A 24,609-nucleotide genomic window follows, 5' to 3' on the forward strand; every position below is an offset into this window, starting at 1 on the left:
GAAGTGATTCATGCCGTTATGAAATAATACCGTTCATGTTCTGCTAACAGAAGCACAAGGACCCATTTTTGGTTAAGAAAACCCTGTCACGGTCCATTGGTTTAATTTTACCCTGAAAGGGGAGCATACGGAAAATGATCCCAGAGGGATCGGTGGCATTCTCCTCAACAGATGTTCTTGCCATAGGAAACATTTAGAAGGAAAGCAGGTGTGATTGATGAAACTGCTCACAAGCGTAAACCTCTGCCACAACAGGAACACCATTTCCATTCTATTCTTGTGTTATACCCAGGCTTTAGAAGGAAGAAAAGCAATCATATACGTTTGGCAGAAAGGCAGGAAGGGAAAAGGGGAAACGCACACTCGTTTGGTGTCCTTACAGAAAGAATACTGTGTGTTAAAATAATGCCTGGTAAAAACAACAACAATCTTTATTGGAAAGTGTTTTTATTTCACAAAAAACCCACTTCAACATAAAGATACTACAGTGACCAATTTAGACCGATTTACCACTATAACAAATCAGATTAGTTTCTCTGTTGTTATTACTACTGTCCCTCTTAACCAACCTTAAGTTAATAACCAATGATTTCTTCTGGTCTATTTACTTGGTTGCTTCACTAAACATGCGCCCGGCCAGTAGCAGGAGACCTGCTCTCAAGACATGAGGCTTTGTGGAAAACCAAGCATTAACGTCAGTGTTTTAGCCTCAGCCAAAAATTACACATTAATGCTTCATTGCTTTTGAGATTTAAGCATTGCGATTTTCCTCTGCTACGACCAAAACCTACCACGTACATTCCGACGGTATAGACAGCAGCTCTAAATTTTCAGATTATGCTGAGTGGCATCTAGCAAGACACTTGATCCACCGTGCTCAGGAAGATTGCGTCCTTACAAACAGCAACCTTGGCCAATGCTCACAAATGCAGCATTTCTAGAAAGTATAAAGAAAAGGCTCCTTCGTTCTGCAGGCTTGTCATATGATGTGCACTTACACTTTCAAATTAAGTCATAGAAACACTGGCTGAAAACCATTTTCCAACCGTGTCATTTAAAAAAAAAATAGGAGAAAGAATCAACATAAGTAGGCTATTTAAAATCTGAAAGACAGCAGGAAATGTCAACATCTACAGGGAACACTCTACCACCACTTCCACTGCCATAAAAATGTAGCTTGGTAAAGTAAGGATGACCAAATTAGTTCCTGTGTGACCTCACCACTTTGGGCTGGAAGGTAAGCCCCAGGGGAATGGCGAGACACAAAGAGCCAGGGCCACGCAGCAATGCTGCCCGCTCCTCTGCTCTGAGGCTTCGGTGCCTCAGCTGCTGAAGCACCATCTTCATCTCTGCACACTGAGAAAGTCCGACAGTTTACCTGCGTGGAACAACGTTTTGCTTAAAAACAGCTTCTGTGTTCTGTGCTGGATAAGCAACCAGCAGATTGCACCGATACCTGCCCTCGAGCTCAAGGCTCCACTGGCGTCAGACACTTGGGTTAGTTTTCCGACCCTGAGCCTCCAGCCATTGCCAATAGCTCCAACAAAAATCAAATTTATAAACAAAAGTGTAAATGCATAGCCCGAGAGGCATCATGGCTCCTGAACAGAATGAGAGCCTTTCTTCCCGGTTTTTTAAATAGGAAGCACTTTTTTTTATGTTCCTCTCTGAAGTTTCCACTTTATGGTAGTAGGTCACAGGTGTTGGATGAAACTGAAAAATTTGACAATAAGACTCCTTACTTTTGGAAAACAAGACAAGCCATAGCTCAAGCTCTTGGCAGGAAGAGTTTCTTCTTCTGGAAGCCTCCTACATAAGAACTTCTGAGGTCAACTGTAGGACATGCTAGATAATCCTGTTCATAACACTGACACACAGCCTCCTGAGCCAACCTCATCCTTCAGAGCTCTCTTCCTTCTCGTGAGCTTTCCCTCCCTTTGCCTTTCTGCAGAGCTATTACATCCCCTCTTGGCTTGCCAGGCTAACCGAGCTAAAGTCTAGCCTTACTTGATGAGGAAGGTTCTCCACTCTGGTGGCCCCACATGACATGTTCTTCCTTCTTGAAGACAGCAACCACAACTGTAAGGGTAGTCTCTGCACCCAGACAAGTCAGCGCTTCTCCTGGGCGCTTCATTCCTCTGTTGGTGAAATTGGGACGATTTTTGTTGAAGTTGCACCATAACCCTTGCACTATCTGAAACCAGTTCAACGCGCTTTTAATGAAATAAATGCAAATATAATTTGCCGACAGCACGATTTAAAGATGACTTATGACTGTTCAGTTTAGGTTGGCTCCTTACCAAACCAAACTTACGTAAACCATGTGCCAATTGAAATAACAGCGCTCACAGGACTCACCAAATCAATATAAATGCAAACCTGAATACGTGACCAATGCCATGGCACAGAATAAGAGAATCACAGCAAGTGGGTCTGGAAGTCACTGGGAAATCTCACTAGTCTACTCCCTTGCTCCAAGAGAGGAGCAATGATTTCTGAATTATTCCTGACAGACCTGTACTCCAGCTCCAGTGAGCCTCCCTAGGGAATATTTGTCAATGCTTAAGTGCTCTTAGTTGGAAAGTCCAACCCACATCTCCCTAATTTCAATTTAAGTCCATTAATTATTTGCCTCTACATAGTGGGCATGAAGAATCATTTATTCAACTCCTCCTTTACATAAGCTTTTGTTGTTTTTTTTTCCAAGATACTGTTCTTCAAATATCTTTATCTGCACTATCTTTATCTCAGTCACCTCCTCCCCAGACTGGACAAACATCTCTCAGTACCAGCCACGCACAGGAGATCTCTGCCTGCTGTTGTAAGCACACGCTGGATTCGGACCGACTAGTCCACGTCTTCCTTCAAGTGAGATGCATGAAGTGGTTGGCACTGGACAGCACGCTGTTAGTTATGCAAGGGAATTGTCCAACATTTTGTGTATTAAGATTGGGAGATCGGGGAACATATCCCCACTCTGGGGAAGAGCAAGAGACTCGGTAGGTGTTTCACAAATTCGTAATTGATGTTAAATCTGAAAAACAGATTGCGTTTCAATGACCAGCAGCCAGTTGAGGTTAGCATGACTGTTCAAACTTGGAGCTGTTGATTTAGTTTATCTGTGGGATCTGGAACACAATACTGCTCTAACCCATTTTCTGGAAAACCTTTCAGGTAACTCGGCGTACTCGCCCTGCCTTACAACCATGGGACAAGGCACCTCATTAGAGGAAAAATCCAGAAAAGCCTATAGGCACTGCAGTATTTGGGATATTAATCTTTAAACAGAAAGAGTTTTTCAGAAAGGTTCGAAGAGGCTCGTACATCCCAGTTAGATGCCCTCCTACACCAACACTTCCGAGGGGATTGTTCTGCTCATTCTCATCCGGGCACGCTCCTTTCCCAGCAGCTGTGTTCACAACCACACGGTCTGGGCAAGCTCACTTGTTTACGTTTTCCCCCGGCACCGCTGCTTTGTACGCCAGATGCCCACTCGGAGCTCACCGCGACGCGAGATGGTGCCTGCTCGGAGCTCACCGCGACGTGGCAGGTGAGAGTCAGAGAGAAGATGGGCTGAAGAGCAGCACAGACCGGGGCCACACCAGCCAGGCAGAGAGGAGGACTTGGGGCTTTTCCACAATTCACTGCAACTGTAACGCACAGGCAAGGAGAACAAGCAATTGGGGAGAAACATCACGCAGAGAGAAGAAACCCTCCAAGCCCCAGCTCACGTTAAAGAATCAAGCCCGCTGCAGCTCAGGCGAAGGAGCAAGGCCAGGGGTTCAGTCAGCCCGAGGAGAGGGGACGGGAGGCTGCCCCGCTCTGACTGCACGCTGCCCACGGTTCCTGGCCCCTGGGCTTCTCCCTCTCCACAGCAGCCCACCCACATTGATCCCAACCCCTTACTCTTCCCTCCATGCCCTGCTGAGTCACCCCTCTTCCCAGCACCCGTTCATACAGTTTATCTATCCCCTCGGAAAACACTCGGCGCGCCTCCTCAATTTTCTGTCGCACCGACATTACGTTATTCCCCCCTGAACTCCCGGGAAAATACAAAACCAAAAACCAAGTTTCCAGCAGTGGCCAGATTCCACCTGACACCGGCTGGGTGTGCATCAGGTTCCAGGCTACTGTATATCGCACAGCGATAACCCGCCCGTGGGCGAAGCAGCAGGGCAGAAAGCCCTGGGTGTGCCCAAGGCAGATGGGGCAGTGCCACTGGCACGGCTCGCTCATCTAAAGACCTTAATTAACTCTTCCCTGAATTGCATTTTCCCTCTGCTGTGCCTAAAGAGTGAGAGTAGTGAATATCAGGCAAACGTGGGGATCAAACAAAGTCTGAAATAATCACGTTCCCCTTGCTCCGTGTGTCGGTGTTAAACGTCGAGCCTGCCTTTCCCAACCGGTCACGTAGTCGCCTACGAGTTGCTGTGGACAACAGCACTTGCTGTCCTTTGTGTCCGCGTGATGTAACTGTACCTCTGCCTCCGGACAGATCTCGCCACTATCAGCTTTAACCACATTTTCCCATGTACTTCCACAGCAATTTTGAGAGGAAGGAACATTAGGAACTCGCTCTTGTGAATCATCACCTTGCCTTAACGCCACCGGGCTCTCAAAGCCTGCCCACCAAGAGAAACAACCTCTGCAGAAACCACCCGTGGAGGGGGAAGAAAACGTCCTAATGGCAGTCCAACCTGAAGCTGTGTTTCCAGAGGCTCTGCTACACTTCCAAATAATTCGCCCGTGTGCCTGTGCCAGCAGAACGGCAACGGAGAGCAGTGCCCGCAGGGCTACCGGAGCCTCCTGGCCACCAGCAGCCACCGGTGGCCCAACCACCCGCCACTGATGCCATCACAGCTTGTTTCCCACCCCCGAAACACCCGCACAGGCGTTTCTAAACCAGCAGATTTCATAGCAGGTAACCCAGGTAACTCCTGCTTTCTCGCACGGCTCCACGCTTTGCCAGGCTCCCTCTCCCCCATACTTTTAACTTCATACGGAAGATTTTTCGTTAACTGCAGAGCATTATACCACTCAGCCAATTATTATGTGCTTTACTTTCTTTGTAGTGAAAGCTTCATTTGAGATAACAATTTAAATAAATAATTACGTAAAGTGAGAAAAGGATTCCTTCACCTGATAACATTTCAGGAACGTTTCAATCTAAAAAAGAAGTGGAAAACAGATGCAGAAAATACATACGAGCTCTTAAAAAAAAAGTGCGCGCTTAAATGCGGAACAAAAACCATCTTTATTTGAATAACTCAGAGCTTAACTAGCTTGAAATAGGACTTGGAAGAAATTCTAGGAATAGGTCTTTTCAGAATTCAGGTAATGCAAATATTTTCTGTGACATTTATGAATTGGGATCTCTTTACCCTCTCTCCCTCTTCAGGGGGATACCCATCTGGAGGATAACTAGCTGGAAATAAATGGATGAAGCACAGCTAGTTATCCTGGGTAAGCCAGGACAGCCTCTCATTATTTACTAGAAATCTAAAAGAAAAAAAAAAGCAAAAAAAAAGCCACATTTCAAGGAAGCCACCACAGGCCTGCACATATTAATTTAGAGGACCTTCAGTTAGACTGAGAAAAGGATGTAACTAATAATTTTCTTATTATGGCTTTTATATGTTGGCTGCTGTTCCAAGGAAAGATGGATTAAATACCACGTCTGGTTGGTTGGACTTCAAATTAAAAGCTCCGTGATGACCTTTCATTCCCAATAGGGTGTTTTGGTTTTGGTTGTTGGGTTCTTTTAAAGTCTATTAACTACATTAGGTCCTCCAGAACATTACCCTGAATAAAAACGGTTTCAAATGTAAGAGACAAAAATAGGATAGGAAATAAATACGTCAACAGAGGTTTGCCCTACAAATTCGATCCACAGCCCTCCCAGGCTCCCACCCCACAGATGACGCCTGGTCGTGCCGGGATGACCCACAGCCCCGCTCCGGTCCAGAGCCACGCGGCACAGCCCGGCATGGCCATCACTGCCGGGAGCATTCGGCACCGGCAGGTAAGACAGTAAGTAGACAACGAGTAACAAACAGTAAGTCTGTGCACGGTAATATTAAGACATTTCACATGGAGATAAGATTTTGCAACTCATTAAACACACACAACCAAACTTTTCTTAAACCTTGCAGGCTCAGCCTATAGGAGGATTTAATATTTCCAACTTTCAACCAAGGAAGCTGCCATGGGAAAATACTACGCTAACCAGCAGCTTCCGAAAGGAACCAGGAAATACAGGCGTAGCAAATAAAACACCCTTACCTACTGAACTTTAAAAGGAAAAAAAACAAAACACAACTCTAGGGTAATTTCTTATTGTGTTTAAATTCATATAGCTTTTTCTAGAGCGGGAGAAATTCAAGTGAAAGAGTCTGGGAATTTTCTCCCTGAAAACCAAGACAAGGCTGGCTAAAGAAATGTCTCTCATCACATCCCTTTCTCCCAAGACATTTCCATGGGAAAGAAACATTAATTCCCACTCTAACAACGGACGTGCAACATGTATGTTATTAAAAGAGCGTTTCAGGCGCCAGCTCCCAGCGTGCGTGCCAGGCTTCCTGCACGTCCTCCTTGGGAACGCAGCCCACCAAGCTCGTGCCAGACCAGCCCTTCCCACCCTGTCCCCCCACTATGACATTAAATCCAGAAAATTTCTCCTTAGCCCTTTCCGCACTTCCAGTTAACCTGATTATAGAAATAATCCGCAGCATTTCTCTGCCGCAGCGCAAAGAACGAGAGCGGTGGGCAGCCTCCCTGGGAATTAATAATTCCTATCAGCACACTATGCTGAGCCTTTTATTTTGACAAAAGCTTGGTTTTCATCAAGCTCTAGATGAGGGAGTTTTCAAAAAAAGCCACTCATTTTATATTAGCACTTTTGAAACAAATATAATTTGATTTCTCATTCAACTTACTGCAAATATCCTTCTTTTTCTAAAAGATGTATTTTTAGTCTACAAGACTAAAAACGTACAAGTTGGAGCTCCGAGAGGTTCCAAGTAGCTGTAGTTAAGTCCTAGGTATCTCAGAAAAGCGTGCTCAGAAGTATTCAGCAAAGGACTTCTTGCAGGAGGCGGCTGGATGAGTCTTGCCAGCAGATTCAGCCAATTTCCAAAGAACTCAATGGCTTGAGTATCATAAATAAAAGTAATACTAATAAACCATCAAAACCTAGATACGGATTATCATCCCATACAAAACCACCAGAGCATTTTTAAGATCAAAGAAAAACGTCTTATGAGTCAAAGTGATTTGCTTAAAATATTTTCAAGCTCTGTTTTCAGAAAGTTTCAAAATTAGAAATTCTAAGAACAATTTATTGACGGCAATGAAACAACAGTTTTAGCACAGCCTTCCTCGTAGCTGCAATGTCATTTTAATGATCAAATCTGTCAACCGTATGGTAGCACATGATCAGCACCATCTTATACACAGCATTCAAGAGAAAGTTGATAAATCAGTCGCGGTGTAAAGAAAGTTAAAATATTTGGAAAAGCAAGGCTCAGGGAGAGCTCTGCCTAACAAGTTCACAATCCACCTAAACCGCTCCAGGTACTTTTTAAAGAAAGTACTTGAGAATTCACAAACTAAAGACGACTTTTTTTTTAAATCATCCAGGCGCGCTTTGCCTACCAGAAGCACATTATATATTCTGCACCACTACAATTAAGAATGCCACATACCGCAACTAATTTTAAACCCCCACGTACTTTAAAGGGTCTTTTAACAAACACTAATACTCATCAAAATGATCTTATTTAACAGTTGCTAAATTTAGGAGGACATTGACAATTTTAGATTCTTGTATTTATCTCACCTGTACAAATATTTTATCCTTATTACACTTACTATTGCACATTTGTGTGGGTTTTTTTTTTTAAAGTGACTCTCACATCCAACGTATGGATATGCCACAAGCAAAGACCAAGCAAACAAACAGCAAACACTTACCACGAATATCAAAGTAAAGAGCAACCCAACAGGTGAGAGCAAAGTCATCTGAATCAAATCACAACGCAGCCATTACTTAACGAGTTCCCCACTCCACTTGCGGTATCATTACCAGATATATCACACAGCAGCTTTTTCACAAGGCCTAACACTACGAAATGAACCCAGCTAGCAGGTATAATGTTCCTTAAAATGGTTTTGTAAAGAAAGGTGGAATTACTGGATTTTTCTCTGAAAAGCAAGGGAAGCATTTGAGCATATATTTCCACCTCCACATCCAGGGTTAAGGAGAAGTCAATCAACGGAGCCACTGACCCTCCAGCTATGCTGTAAAACCACATTTATTCACAAATATGCTGATTTTGCATTGTGCTTTCCTTTGTGGAGATTACAGCTCTAGTACGGGCTTACGTACTGCGCTGCTGGATGCTGGGTACAGTTATATAGTTGCTTTTGTTATCTCACTTCAATTAAAAAAATATTTGTTCTCTTTAATCTTGCAAGGCAAATAACACTCAGACCTGCTATCAACACACCGCTATCGGTGCAAGGAATTATTTTAAAACCAGGTAAATTTGCATGCTAATTTTGGGCAGACCTAAGAATAAAAGCTGCTGCTCTGGGAACGTTATTACATTGCAAAATATATAGCATGCCTGAAACACAGACTGAATGTAATGCTTATTGAAACAAATGCATAAACCCGGGCTCCAGGATTTTAAAACTTTGGTACACGAGCACCTGAGAATTAGCATGCAGCTTTTTTTTTTCTTTTTTTTTTTTTAACTGAGCTCATTAAAACAGGTGAATAGGCTTTCATGAGCAATTATTCATCTGACTGTCTTAGACCTCTAAGAGTAATTAACATTTCAGCAGGTTTAAGATCTTCTAGTTAAACCAGTCCTTCCATTTTCCCATTCACGCAATTCAACATTCTGCTTTGTCACAGATTATAGTTCATTCCGACCCTTAAATATGTATCCTCTGAGAAAAATACATGCAGAACTGTACGAAGGTGATGGAAAAACTGCGTACATGTTGTTCAGAACCGACGCAACGATGATAAACGAGGAGTGGGTTTTACTTCATTCATCCAGGCTGGGAAATTACTTTAAAACAGACTTGAAGCACTTCCACTGCGTCCTCCACGTAGATGCATAACCACCCATGCGTTACCGTACCGTATGTGCTTTGCAGCAGTATATAAGCCCTATAAATAATGCAGATATCGGTATCTCTTTTGCCAGGCTGTCAGCGCGACACAGAGCGGTTCCAGCGGCAGCAGGACACGGAGCGGGACCTGGAGTTTCCTCTGGCCCGGCTGCCACCCTCCGTCCCCGTGGGACCACTCCAGAGGCGGAGAGCAGCATCTCTGCAGGATGCGGCACAGGCTGCAGCTTTCGGTTCAGCGCTCACCCCCAGTTACTGGGAGTTTGGCATCTTCACAGACCTCAAAGTTACGAAGAGCAAGACAGGACTAAGAAAACTCATCCCCTTCTAGTTGTTTGTAGGGGTTGTCAAAAGAAAATATTCAAAGGCTGGTTTTCAGCCTTTGTTTCTTCAGGAAATAAGACTGCACGATGCTGCGTGTGTGCACGTCTCCTCTGTTGTACAAAGCAACTTTCAATTTCCAGGAAAATTGATATAAAAGGGAAGGAAAAAATTCTCTCGTCGCCCCCACTGAAGGAAAAACGGCAGGAAAAGCATGACCGTAGTAGCTGTAAAATCCACAGAAAAGCATGTTCAGAAATAACCAAACTGTGAGAAGCAGCTTCACGGGGAGTTCAGATCTTACTAGGCACCGAGGACTCCAACTGCAAGATGATTTCATTAGTTACCCTGCTGACAGAAATCCATTTTGAAATGTACGCTATATATCTTTTAAGGTACGAAGGTCACAGTTCATTAGAAATTACAGAGTTCTCTCTCTCTGCACACAAAAATCAGCTTAGTGGAAATGTTTTAATGACTTTTTTCCCTTCTCTAACAGAGAATTCATAAATTACAATTTCAGCTCTAAAAATCAGCGGTAATGGCACTAGGATAGAGGATACTTCAGCACGCGTAAAATACACAATATATAATTTTTATCAAAGTTTTTTTTAAAAAAGCATTTCTAGCACGCGTACTGTTAAATCATTAACTGCAACAGCAGGCTCAGGGTAGCTAAGCATCAAGAAGGCAGTCAGAAAGACCGCAAGTACCAGCCATTGCTAAGAATCAGAAACTAACGATTATCGCACAAGAGGTCATAAAATGCCTTTTCATCTCTTCTCACTAGATGCTACCTCATCTTCCTTTATTTCTCTGCAAATTCTCATTTTCATCCTCAGGATTTCCAGAAAGATCAGCAGGTACCACGAAGCAGCTGCCCAAGACACCACCTTGCGCAACTGGAAGACTGTTAGGTGAAATACTTAATCTTACAAGATTAATCAAAGATGGTAAGGCCACGGGATTGTGAAGATGACCCTCTAAAGAAAAGAGAGGGACATGAAAAAAGAACAAGTGTATTCGCATACACCCCGTGGCAGCGTAGGAGGTGTTAAAGAGCAGGACCCCATCCTTGTAACTATAGGGGTGGTGGGGGACAGGCAAGAGGAGGAATGGAAGGAAGACGACATTAAACTGCTTTTTTAAAAGTCTACTGGAAAGTTTTTATGAAGTAGCATCCATTTTTAATAAAGCCTCCCTAAAAAGGCGCAAAGGAATGCGGGAACAGGTTGATGAACCACCCTGTGATCCTTCCCTGATCTCTAACAAAACCAGATCAGCATCAGTCACACCTCCCACACTGAGAATTCGGATTCAGCAGGACACCGCTCGCATTTTTAGGCCCCAGGTTAGCAAGCCATGTCTTTGCTGTCACGCCCTCTCCGGGCGAAGCTAACCTCCCAACCCCCCACCCTCCAGTTCTGGTGGTTCTCCATCACCACCTTCGTGCTCAGAGATGCCCCGACACGGTGGGCACTGCCAGCAACGCTCGCTATGAACTGAGCTGCTGTTCGGCAACAGCACACACACATGCAAAAAAAAAATGAAGAAAAACACGGAGAGCTATTAGAGCAGCAAAAGTCAATAAACATCCAGAGTCCCATTTATTTGGAACGGTTGCTTTTGAACACACAGACTCCATCATCTCACGTACCTCCTTTCTCAAGGAGTCTGCAGCCCAAACCCAAAGGTATTTAGAGGAAAAGCTTCCCCTGAAGCCCACACGTGAGCGAGCACTAGCCTGTTCCCTCCCTCAAATCACCTGAGATAATGCTAAAAAAAGTATACACATACTGTAAGAAATGAATCTTTGTATTTAATGCTTCTATGTTACTTAGAAGAAGATTTGCCATTTCTAATAGTTTTATAGCTTCAGTGGTTAAAAACTTGTAACACCAGCTTCATCCAAGTACACAGCTACACACCTCCAATCACACAGTATTTAACTAATTAATTAACTATTACTCATGGGATGGGACATCCAAGCTATCAGCTGGGCTCACCACTCCCAGAGATTTTCTCCCCTTGAACAACCACCCTTCCCTATCAACGGCCTGGGGGTCAGCACAACGTACGTCGTGGTGAGGGTATGGGCTTTGGGGATAGACAAGGAACAGCAATTCCGGTGGCCCCAAAAATCCCACGAGATATCTAGCATTTATTCCAGAGAGTTAAAAAGAGGTTATACTTCATTTCCTCCTCCCAACCACAGCTATTTGCTACAAGTTTTTCTTCTATACTTTGAAAAGACGGCTTAATCCTCTTCCACATAACAAGGATTCAGAGCTGTCTATAGCCTAGAGGAAACCACAGGGTGCCTCTGTAGGAGTATCTTGTATCGCATGGGAGTCTATCCAGTTGGCTTAATTTAACATGAGACTATAAAAAGGCACAGAATTGACCTGGGTCCAAAAGCACTCTTCTGAAGGCACTTTGCAGTTCTGACTCCCAGTCCTCCAGCTGCCAGCATACCAAAGCACCATGCCTTCTCCTAAGAGGTGCCTGCAGAAGCCAAGGTCTCTTCCATACCCCCATATGGCCCCAACCTTAACCTAGGACAGTGCCCACCTGGTATATAAACACAGCTGGGACCAGAGATGAACTGTGCATCCATTCTTCAAACACCTGGAGCCCAGAGACAGTTGCAGAGCACACCTACCACCCTGCAAGAGAGCTGGGTGACAGCACCTACTTTCCTCTTAGGTGACACCCAGCAGAGGTATTGCCCACCTCCTCTCCCTTGACAGCAATACCAAAGGACATGCATGAACAGGGGAGATTCGTTCCAAATTCCCATCCCTGTCAGCAGTAGTCACTGGAGCCTTTACCAAAGCCTCCAAATGACTACTCACAGCTAAGGGAAGGGTGAGGAGCACATCTCCTGTGACTTCATGCCTCCAAGACAGGAGATTTTTCCATTCTCAGAGAGTAAGTGAATCCCAAAGGAAAGGTCAGAGCTTGCTGGACAGGACACCCCCCCCAGCAGAGCTGAGAGCCACAGCTCTCGCCCCCCTCCCAGGCAGTTCATGTGTCTGAAGGTGTTGGGTGGAGCCTTCCCCCTCCCCATGCTGCTCTTGGCTCCCTGCTCTGCACTATGGCTGCTGACTATGCGCACTGCCGGCGGCATGCCCAACAACAGGTAACCGGTTGTATTTCCCATCTGTAGGGAACTGCCCCCACACGTCAGCGTTTGCCACCCATTGTGGGTCTGAAGCCAGCTTCAGCAGACGGTCCTGAAGGCCTGACATGAAGGCTCCAACGTGAGTTTGCTATTTAAAGACCCAGTGATCACTGCTACTTGACACCGATGGGGCTCAGCAGCTCAGAAAAATTTATAGCTCAAATTTGCTTCAGATAACTTTAGTCCAGTTCAAGAACCTGCCACACATTTGAGGACCAGCAGACAGGAAGCTTTCCTCACTTTTAGAGAGAAGTTACAGAAACATCCCCATTTGTTTCCTGGGATGATGCTACAAGAGCTTCAAACTAACAAGGCCCAAATCTCCCTTGATGTTCTCCCCCATCTGCCCGTGCTGGAAGTTCCTGCAGATGACAGGCTTCACAATCCCTTCTGGGATGACCAACGAACAACGCGACACTGCGCAATGGGGAACGTAACCTGGAGAGGCAGGGTCCCAGAGGGGCTGTAAGGAACCATCCCAGCGTGCTCCTACCGATTCACCCACCCTGGATCCTCTGGCTCCATACAAGTGGTTCTGCGTTTTCTCTGCTTCTCCTATTAGTTTTACACGCGCACAGACATTAAGTGCATGCAAAGTCACCCGTGTTAAGTCATGATCGTGCTGTTTGCCAAAGGACGAGATATTCTCATCCTCCATTAGTAACCGAAGGCAATAAGTCTTACTGTGTTTGAGAGAAAGCAAGTCTGTTTTGTCAGTGCAACGCTTGCTTTATTATCTACTGCAATTCTAAATCCAAACACTAATATGACAGAGAAACAAAACAAGTTCAAATGCACATAATCACGGCAATTTTCCTTAATTAATCACTAAAGCCTGGAACAAACCAAACCTATTTGGAAGCAGTTTTGCAAGATCTAGATTTTATCAAATGTTTCAGCAGAGCCGCACGGGCCTGCAGCAATGAGATACATCCGCTGGAAATGTTGTGATTTTCCCCCCTTCTACACTGTTCTATTTTAATAGACAAAATTGATTCTGCTCAGTCAACCGCCACAGCTGTATCAGCTCCAGCCAGTACAATGGGTCACCCGAAATCTTGCTGGAACTGAAAAAAAATCCAGACAGCATCAGGAAAAGCAGTGTTAAAAAGCTGCTTATTGTACAAAAATGTGGAATAAACACCATAATTTTAATCCTTCAAGCACACGCCAGCGAGAGAAAGGAACATTCATTTCAGAAGCAGGCGTAGGCAATGCCCGTTTTATACTGCCTTTGCAAAATAAATACTCAGCTCTCCAAATATCAAGTGACCAACTGTCATTTGTTCTTTTTAATAAAACCTTATTGTATAGAATATAAACAATTTTTGATTATTTAGCTGAAGAAAAACCCCTTCCTCCATCTGTTCAGTCTTACTGGGGTTTAGACAGCTTCAAGCACTCGAACCACGCTGACAACGGCATTTGGACAAGCCCTGCCAATACAGCGACTCACAGAACAACGCTCCGTGCTGAACCACAGCTTATCACGGCCCGTACGTTGCTGAACAGTTAGTGGAAAAAGTAAAATAGTTCCCCAGAAATATAAACATAGCTAGAAAAAAAATCAGCCATCATCCATACAGATGTACATTCAAGTTCTCCGGGTTAAGATGAAACAAAAAACTTTTTCAGTAGTTTTCAGGAGAGCTGGACTTCAGCAGGACTTTCAGAATGTGAGAAAGGCAAATTGGTGGCTTTAATAACCAACGATAGCACAGCTTTCCCCAAAACAAAGCACTGCAAAAAAAAGGACTAGCACATAACAAAAATGCCTGTTTCCTTTTGGGTTTTCATTTTCTTAGAAAGAGCTAGGAGTCAAAGCAGTTAAGTTTACTTACCTAACCAAAAATCACACTAAAATTCAAATTAACTTTACCAAAGTGCTGCAGAGATTCATAACAGGCTCAAATACTACTGAAAGCACATTTAATTTTCTCTTAATAAGTCAGGAATGAAGATCAGATTGAGTTCACAAAAAATAGCCAAAGACGACAAACCTCCACAAGTGTTATTCGAGCCTGCATTCTCCTATCTGTTTTCCCTCAGAGTTCATGAATAAGTGTTTTGTATCCCTCTGTAGCAAACAACTGAGGAACAGATGGTATTAGGTCTTAAGTTACTCCTGCCTTGATAGTTTAAGCAGCATGTATATTCCCATCGCGTGGCATTTCATTTTACCCCTCGCTCCCACTGCATATTCAACCACCGTATTATACAGCCATTACGCTGCACTAACACAACACAGCAACATTCTTTTCTAGTAAATCACTTCAGAAAAATCCAGTTGTGTACAGACACCTGATAGGAATTAAAATGCGTGTGCACATGTATGGAAGATTCCGGAGAAGGAGGGAAGAAACTCCAACGGGCCCAGGAATTTGCTTATCTGGGGTAACGCCGGAGCCGCACTGGGGTTAGACAGGCCATGGCGTGTTTAGCAGGGTAATACGGTTTTAAAAAGCACTGTTGGGATGATGGTGAACAGAAACCCAGGTATATAAGGCCATTCAAGCCCAAAATGGAACATCTTCCAAAAATAAAATTCAAGATGAGTACAGTTATATGAGTTCACGTATTTTTTCTTTCCGGGACCGAGTGGAAGGGATATCACCACACACCATGGATGACTGCCTCGGAGTAAGCCAAGTCGCTGCTAGCCAACAAAACGGTTGTTCTAGAAAGTTTTGGTACACATTTATTGCCAGCTGATTTAGAACTCAATCTAAATTCATCAATCCCTACGGACAACTGGCTGGCAACCAGGATGCTGCCTAAGGCTTAGAGGTGTTCAGCGACTCCGTGTCCGCAGCACAGGTGACCACAGGAGACGCAGGACCTGCGACCCTCTCCTTGCACCAGAGTCTCAGTGTCTGGTACACGGGAAGGATCATCTGCCAGAGAAAGTCAGAAGAACCGCTCAGAAGCCATGCAGCACCCAAGCTAATTTGTAACGGACAAAATTCCCAACAAGCCAAGCTGCTTTGGATAAACTTCATGCCAAAAGGAGCTATGGACTTGATTTCTTTGGAGGACAGTGAGATTTCATCCAGGGACATGGGAAGCTGCTCGTGGTTTGAGGATTAGCCCATTCTAGAGCAAGGGCCAATCTAATACATAAAACAGGCTCTATTCTGCAGTTTATGTGGAGACTGGATTTAGAAAGATCTACAAGTGCTCTTTGGGTAGAAAAAAAAAAGAGTTGTGGAGAATGAGGGTGCACACATTGCTTTTTCATACCAAACAGCTCACACCAACTGATCACAGCCTTTTAGTTGCTAAGACTCCTCTCTCTAAATATAAAGAAAAATCATCACACCACACTTTCAAATCTGCTGTGTATCTATCATCTTGTGGTCTTAACAACTGGTCCAAACGCCATGGCAGAAGAGGGTGCGGCCATTTGCTGTTTAAGATGTTGCAGGGAAGGTAATTGTAAGAGTGGCCCCTGGCAGAAGGGCAGGTTTCTCATCGCAGAGCGGGCAGAAGGGCAGCAGCAAAGCAGCGAGTTGGTTCCTGCATCTCAGAGCTACGTAGCAATAGCAGGATAGTAGATGAAGGTCGTTTCTTGCCGACTTCTCAACTCCATGGAAAAACCCAACAAACAACTTTCCCCTTCCTTGCCAAGCGCAGTGTCAGGCACACCAAACTCACCATCGGGATAGCACCCGTGTTTTCTAGTAGGCCAGTATCATTCTGGGAAATAACGCATTTCCAGATGTAACTTCAATTTCACATGAACAAACTTAACCGAGAGGCAAACCAGCTCTGCTTCTGCATAACTATCTCAGATATTCTCCAAACATGAGTTGCATGAGCCCCTCCTGTTTCAGAGCAATGAAGATGTCAGAGGTGCCAAGTGTCATACATCTTGCATGACATGCCTTTGGCTGCCCTTTTCTCATGCCTACAGGCTGTCCGGGTACCATGCATCAGCGCTTACCTTCTATTTACGTTTTCTGGCCAGTCAGACCTAGCACAGCACCTCCTGAACACGCAGGTAAGCATCCGCTGCTGGCAATCGACAGCCACGCCATGGCAAGGCTAAAAACCAAACTCCCGCTCATCGGACAGCTGCGGCAAGCTCTTCTCAGCACCCAAACCCGCCACTGCAGTGGGGGTCCTGAAGTGTGGGAGATCTATCACTACCTCTCTCCTCAACAACCCTGTTACACCTGACCCGTGCAGCAGGGCCTCACCCTCCAGCAACCCACCCAAAAAACCGCTTTTCCTAACCTCTGCAGCATCTCCGACCTCTCGGAGCATGCAAACATCCCAGTAACTCCAGTAACCAACAGCTGAATTGCTATTGCCGCCCTTCTTTGAGCACATCATTACCAGTGCCACTGAGCTTTCTTCAGAGCTCTGTTCCACCCTAACCACAACGTGAGGCAGCCCTCACACCAGACCTTTGCACGCCACACACCAGTCAGACTGCCCATCAAGTGCAAACATTACTGTGATGACAGCTTGCAACATCAACTCTTTTCCCTGTCAGCTGCGGACAGGAGATGACCCAAGGGACCAGAAATGTCCTTCACACCAAGTTCTGGGGTTCTTTTCAGTCATTTCCTCTTACTGCAAGCCCACACGTTTAGCATGAAGAGTTCAACCAGGATTAGGAGAGCATACGACCGACCTTTAGCCAAAAACACGCTCAAAAGTGAACGGATGGAGTCTTCCTCGAGTCAAAGGTGGAATCTGAAGTCTGACCCAGCTCCATGTCATTTACTGAATTTGAGAAGCAGTCTATTAATAGTTCACTACCGTATCCCTACCCTGCTCCTCCATGTCGGGGCGACAGCTATCCTAACACACCCCGACACAGGCACGTGTCAGTATGAGCGCACTGTAAAGCGGTGCTAAACCAACTGTTTAACATTAAAGAGAAGTCACTGCCTCAAGAATTAACTCGAAAGACAAAATTAGTCTCGGAGTTAATTTGATATGAGCACACAGCAGTATCAGATTCAGGCCTTCAGATGCAGTCTCCCTCCTTTCTTCTCCCAGAGTTTCTGAATTATTCTGTTCATTTACTCTACAAAGTTTACCCAGCCAATAAATTAACAGCAGAGGTAGTAACCAGCCACCATTTCGACATCAGATGAACGCTGGCAGCAAACAAGGATGCTACAGAAGCCAAACTACCACACCAGTGAAAATCCTGAAGATGGTACCTTTTCCAGAAAGAAATCCCCTGGATTCTTGATACAGAGGCATATGACATCATCCTCCTCCCACGTAGTTTCTCTCTACATAATTTGATTTTGCCAGAAGTGACTTGCCAGCTAAAGCAAAGCCGACTTGCCTTAACATTGTCCATTTTACCGGCTCCCACTTTTAACCTGCCAAGGTACCTGCTTACACAAACCCATCCGAACCACAGACCTGTGGTATGGCTTTGAACAGCTACCATAGACCTAAGCGGACATAAGATGGAAAATAACACTTAAAAATTTAAGAAAACAGTTACGTAGCCTTCTCTCATACATAAGGTAACATGCTTAGAAATAAGCTGCATGCTTTTGCTCCCGTCATCCACTCAAACCACTGATTTTGCTGCGAGGAAAGATTATCAGCCTTAGAAAAAAAAATTAGCCAGTTGACATAGGTCTAGCATTAATGATTTTAAATGTCCTTTTTATTCACCTTGCATTAAAACAAAGTCTAATCTCATCTTGTACTTCTAGAATATTCCTGCCATATTAAAATCAGCCAGTTATCAGCCAATCTGGGTGAGCTTCTCATTTAAAGAATGAAAACTGAGATCAAGAAAATACATTATCTGTTCCCATATTAATACTGCACATGAATCAAATGACAGAAGTGTTCAGCCACATTTAGAACTTAATTTTCAGTTGAGATCTGTGCCCTCCAAAAATCTGGAACTGCTGAGTATTGAGTGACTTCGACATACAATGTACTTTCATGGTTTTTCTTTGGTCCGGCCAGTTTGAAAAGACTGGCAATGGCACAAAAAAAAGGAAAAAGTGCTATAAAACTATGAAGCAAACCACTTATCTTGTAAAGATAATTAAGTTCTGGCAGAAGAGCTGCAGGTGTGAGGGACAAGAAGTTGCCACACTAGAGCAGCAGGTCCGTTTGTGGCTGTTTTACCACCATGGCCCCCCTGGGTGGGTGGCCATTTGGATAAACACGGTCAGCGCTACTCTAACGCCCTTGATTTGTGACTTCAGCTACACGGGCAGGGCAGGAGAATTGCCCTCAGCCCATCCTTCACTCTTATGCAGCTCCCCAAATACCTCCAACACCCCATCCCTCAACCCAGCTCTGTCCCAGGGAGCATCAGGGACTCCCGCGCATCCTTGCGCCGAGCCCCTGGAGAAACCGGCCTCCAGCGAGCACCGGTACGCGCAGCGGAGATCAACAATCCTGGGCAGCCAGCGGGAGAAGCCTGGCTTCCCACGGTGTTCACCAACGGGCACCTCCCCACCACGGGTACCGCCACAGCAGGGTGAGACGGTCCAGCCCTTCCACGCTCTCGGTGTAAATTAGAATTAAACACAATCAAATACAAGCTCAATATTCAGAGCCCAAGCGAGATCCGTAGAGCACAGTGAGGTTTGAGACAGTACCAGGTCTGACTCCTCTGTGGCTTCCCTACATCTTCCCAAAGGGAAACTGGGTGGGGATTTTTAAACCCTTCATCTAACTAAAAAGATTATTTGGCTTGTGAGCAGTAGATTGGCAAGAGCCTATATTCCTAATTCACGACCTAACATCTCACTCAGGAGCGCAACACTGAAATACTGGTCTGCCGAAGCCTCACCACACAGCAATTGTACGCCACCAATTAAAATTAATTATAGCTGTTGAAAACCTTAGAACGCAAACCCTTCCAAAGCGCGAGGGCACACTAATCCCGCTCCAATACTTCAGTTTCAGGAAGGAACAATAAACTTATTTTCTAGGTAGAATTTGACTACAGCTTTCATGTCTTCTCAGACAGGTCTAAACCCCAGATCTCGTTTGGTTAGCGTTTGGATCCGACCCTAATCCAAGCCATGATTTGGGTTCTGAACCCTAAAGCCACCTTTTCAACGAAATAAAACCACTGAATGAGAACAGCTCGTGAGGTCTTTGTACAGATGGACAAAAAAGAGACCGAGACACATGGGCAACAGCACAACTGGGCTGACAAAGCGCTGAGCAAGGACGGAGGATTAACGCCTGATGGAACCTCAGCGCCGTCAGCTTTCTCCCCCGGGCTCCAGCAGACGGACCGAGCGCAGTTCATGGCAGTCGCTCTGCAGAAGGGCTCTGGGGTGCGTTTTGACGGCGTGAGGCTGCAGAGGAAGGCATTTTGTCTTCGGCAGCATGGAGATGATGGCTCCCACCCAGCCTTCTGCCGTGTGTACCTGAACTTAGAATTTCCAGAGAGGAGGAGACAAACGAGGGCACAAACAAGGGCACATCCAACCGGCACAGCTTACATCAAAATTTCCGAAATGCCGTGAATAAAGCAATGACTTGATGGCACCCTCCGCACGTTTTCCCAGCAAGACTCCCTAGCTGAATTCAGCGAGTACTCTGCAAGTCAAAAAGCCCCAGACAACACACAGCTATTCACGTCTTCTCCTGATCGCTTCCTCCATGCAAACTCAGCCTAGAAGGACAGGCTTTAATCCCGCCGTGATTAAAGACTTTTGTCATTCAATTAGACTTTCTCAATCCAGACCAAAGCACTGGTTTGCAAAATTCACGTACCGCCGGATGCATCGCCTCCGAATCCACGGCGCCAGCAGACAGCGGTGTTTAAGGAGAACCAGCAGCCCTCGCCTACTTCTATCGCTTCACACCAATTTCTCTAAAGCAGTCGAATAATAACGAGACTTTTCTTAATTAGAGGCCTAAACCAAATTCTGTATTAAATTGAAACTGTCTAGCAGTAAGATCCAAGCTAAGCCGAAGCACACATAATGGAAACTAGTGGGAATTAGGGAATTATTACAGATTATTTCATCGCATGCAGTCAGTCCAACAATTCCTAAACAAGCTGAACAAGGAATAAGCCAGCCAGCCACCAGGTAAGCTTCACACCGCAATTTTCCCTTCCCAACCTCTTCAAGCGTAAATGACCCAAACGCTGGAATTTCAATGCACTCTGCTCGCCAATACACTTGGCAGTCTTTTGAAGTTAAAGCTATTCTGCTACAGCAAGTACGATGGAAATACATCTATTTCAATTCCCCTGCTAGAGCACACTGAGAAAATTTGGCACTGAGATGAATTCCCGACCCGCGCGATGGCTCTGCAGTGACGGCGCCAGCCAGACCGACAGCTGAACATCGGCCTCTTCCTACGGCCAGACCTTCCCCCGACAGCATCCCAATCACCATCCCGAACGAATCTCGGGCTGCCGAAGCAAACGCCTTACGCGCCCGGGATCCCATGCAAGCCAAAGGCAGGCAAAGACCCGGTCGCAAGGCTCTCGTCCCTGCCCGCAGCGCCCATCTCCCCACGCCCCTCGGCAATCTCGCAGCACGGCCCCTTCCCCAGGAGCCCTCCGGGCTGGGTGACAAGGGGTTAAACCCCTTCCCAATGCTGTGGCCCCACATTCTGCATCCCTGGCTAATAAAAGCCAGGGGAACGCAGATTACAAAGACTGCGAAGTGCTCCCCTGTACTTTTTATTAAGAAAGCAGTGCTGCAGTGAATTATGATTATATTGTGTAATGAAATCATTAGGGAATAAATATGATGTGGCTGTGCATCCATCCCCACCGATCCCAGGAAGCCGGGAGTGATTTACAAACAGATTGAGCCAACATTAAAGAGATAAACAAACGGTCAGGAGCTCAGGCTTATTATATCACATTATTTACACGCTATTCTCAAATACTCTCGTAGGTCATAAAGCTCAGTCAGCCAGTGGAAGCTTAAGGATCCCAAATTATAATTAAGAGTTAAATTTTCTAGTTCCCACCAAAATTACAGAGTGACTCAGACTAAGTAATAGCTCAAGAAAAAAAATAAAAATCTATCTTAGGTTTTTCTCTTAAGTCGGTCTCATTCAAATGGATGCTAAAAGAAATGAGGTAAGTAACAGACACTAAAAGCTTCACAAAGAAAAAAATTAAGCATATACTAGTGCCATTTTTACAGAAGTGAGAACATAAAAAAATTCACTAAGAAAAAGGTAACAGCCGTGCCCCAAACCAGCACAAGACAGCATCTAAACCTTCACTCTCTTCAGCTATTACTGGAAGGCTTCACCATAAAGATCTAGAGCCCAAATCAGATCTTTTATTTAATATCTTCCTTTTAAAAGGTATTTGGATAGACAGGTCTTTGACCTAACTGAAGCACTAATTCATGACACCTAGAAAAAAAAAGAAAGCCCTCGGATGCTTTCGGAGGTTTGATTGTCAAGAAGGTGGCAACAGCCACAATGTCAGAGCAGGGGAAAGGGCAGCTGAGGGGGCAGCAAGATCTTCAACCCTTATAAAAGCATAATGCATTTCTGTTTGTAGGAAAAGCAAAGTTCACCCCCACAAAGGCACTCCAAATTCATTTATGTTCAGTGTCTTTTTAATCCGGGACCTGCTGCTCCGCTCCTGCTAAACCAGGCCGCTGCTCTCCGAAGCGGCTGGGGGAGAGGAGCTCGGCCGAGCCCCTCCTGGCGCGCCGTGCGCGCTGGCAGAGAGCGGCTCGTGGCCCTTCTCCGCGCTGTGACAGGTCCTGTGCCACCAGCCGCGGCGCGGGCAGGCAGATCCCAGGGCTGAGAGGGTTAAGCCTGGGAGGAGTGTACATAAGGTGGTAGATCCAGAGCCAATGAGAATATTGCGCTATAGTTAGACACTGGATACTAAGCGAGGGTGACTATAAAGGCTGCTCGAAGCTGAGCTTCTCTAGATGACACCGGCATGTTGCCCTCAGCTCCCAGGCTTACAAAGCAGAAAAAACACGGGAGGATCAGCTCGGCTTACCTGAAGTTCACACCACGCAACTTCCACCCACGTCTCCGTGTCCAGACCCTTATAGACCGTTTTGAAGGATCCCCTCCCGAGTTCAATATCAAACTTTAGGAACCTGCCATCCAGCGAGGTGGCAACCGCTTTCATGTCAGCCTCCTCCTCGGGCTCCTCTTTCTTAGCCTTGCTCTGATCTCTGGCGGCATCCGACGCCTCTTTCCTCTCCACCTCCTTGCCAGGTTCCTTCTGCTCTTCAGCCCCCGCGCCGCTGCCAGGGGCCGGCGCTGCCTTCGGCTGCCCCGGGGGCTGGGGGCCCAGGCACACCTCCTCCACCCCGCCGTGCCCCGCCTTGGCCCTCTCCGCGATTATCCGCCTGGTTTTCGGGAGCAGGATGATCTTCCTCTGGTGCTCCGACTCGGGCAGGTCGAAAGCAGGTTCCTCCTGGTCCGAGTCCACCACGCTCCTCCGCAGGAACCGCTGATGAACCATTTTGGGGTCCCTGGAGCAGGGGGCGCGGAGCGGCGGGACAGGGGCTCCCGGCATCGCAGCGGCGGCCGCCCCGCTCCTCCCGCCACCGACGGGCCCATCAATATTCATGCTCGTCTCCGCAGCCGGGGGAGCGCCGGGCTCGGCAGTCCCTGGAAACCCGCCACGGCCGCCGCCTCCTCCTCCTCTGCCTCCCCGCCGAGGTGCCGATCTGGCATCGCCCCCAGTTTCCATTAGGTCTGAGGTTTCAGCGCCCGCCGCCGCCCCCGGGCTGGGGAAGTCACCGCGGTCCATGCCCGCGCCGAGCCGCCCCACCGCCACCTGCGAGGGACAAGGCAGAGCGCAGCGCCCTGACGCACCGGCGGCCGCGGCTCGGGCTCAGCCCCGGCCGCCGGACACCGCTCCCCCCCCCGCCCCCCGCCGCGGGCACCCCCGGGCTCGGCCCAGCGCCGCACTACCCCCCGCACCCCCCCGGGCAGAGCCGCACCGCGGCTTCGAAACGGCAGGGCCACGGCGAGCCTGGCTCCTCGGGCCGAGCCGCAGCCACCGCGGCCGCCCTGCCCGCCCCCCCCCCCCCCCTTTCCCGGGCAGCAGCGCAGCAGCTGCGGGACCGGGAGCGCCGGGCAGCCCCGCGGGGTGCCCCGGGCTCAGGTGCGCGGCGGGGCCGCCTCACCTGCGGCGGGGGGCGGGCAGGGCCGCGCACAAAGGCGCGGCGGAGCCGCTTACTTACGTGCGGAGCGGGGGGCTGCCGTGCTCAGCGCCATGGACGGGGATGAGAAGGGCGGCGGGGAGAAGGGGCGGGTACCGCCGTGTGTGCGCCTGTCTGGGTGTGCGCGCCGCGGAGAGGGGCGCCGAGCGAGCCGGCTGCCGGCAGCGGGGCTCCGCGGCCCGCCCCTGCGCGCTGCAGCACGCCCCTGCCCGCAGTGCCGGCCTCCCCGCTCCGCTCCCGGCGCCTCAGGGCGCGGGGTGCGCCCCTGCCCGCGGCGAGCCCTGCGGCAGCCTCCGCCGCGCCCCCCGTGAGCGATGGCCGCCCCCCGCCCGCCCCGGCCCGGCCCCGCTCCTCCGCCCCCGCCGCGGCGCTTTTGTCAATGGGAAGCGCTCCCCTGCCAGCGCCCCATTTAAGGCACCGGCGCTCGCCGGCCGCCAATGAGGCTGCGGAGGGCGGCCCCCCCCAGCCCCCCCCGGCCCGGCCCCCCGCCGCCGCCAGAGACAATGGGAGGGTCCCCGGGCCCCGCCACCGCCTCGCCCTGTGCCGGGTAGGGGGGGCTGGCAGCGGCGGGAGGGGGCCCGGGGCAGCGCCCGCCTCCCGCGGGCAGGGCGGCCCCCCCGGCGGGCAGGGCGGCCCAGGTGCCCCACACGGCCCCCACCGCGCCCGGGCGGCGCTTCCCGCCCGCTCCCCTGAGGAGCATCGTCCTGCCGGGTGCGGGGTGCAGGGTGCCGGGTGCGGGGTGCCGGTGCGGAGTGCCGGTGCAGGGTGCCGGTGCAGGGTGCCGGTGCAGGGTGCCGGTGCGGGGTGCGGGTCCCGGCCACAGCCTGCGGCCCC

The 24,609-nt window shown here is 47.8% G+C and overlaps 1 protein-coding gene across 8 annotated transcripts in view; it reads right to left on the minus strand.

Moving 5' to 3' along the window:
* Positions 1-24,061, minus strand: part of WNK2 (WNK lysine deficient protein kinase 2) — a 112,707-nt gene extending 88,646 nt beyond the window's left edge. For all 8 annotated transcript variants that reach the window (XM_054838145.1, XM_054838141.1, XM_054838144.1 and 5 more), the window contains exons 1-2: positions 23,797-24,061; positions 22,596-23,387 (exon numbers count right to left, since the gene is read on the minus strand). In XM_054838145.1, the coding sequence (XP_054694120.1) occupies positions 22,596-23,360 (765 nt within the window). In that variant the 5' untranslated portion in view covers positions 23,361-23,387; positions 23,797-24,061. The remainder of the gene's footprint in view (positions 1-22,595; positions 23,388-23,796) is intronic.
* Positions 24,062-24,609: the final 548 nt, after the last annotated feature.

The sequence above is a fragment of the Grus americana genome, chromosome 11 (assembly GCF_028858705.1).
Source record: "Grus americana isolate bGruAme1 chromosome 11, bGruAme1.mat, whole genome shotgun sequence".
NCBI classification, from domain to species: Eukaryota; Metazoa; Chordata; class Aves; order Gruiformes; family Gruidae; genus Grus; species Grus americana.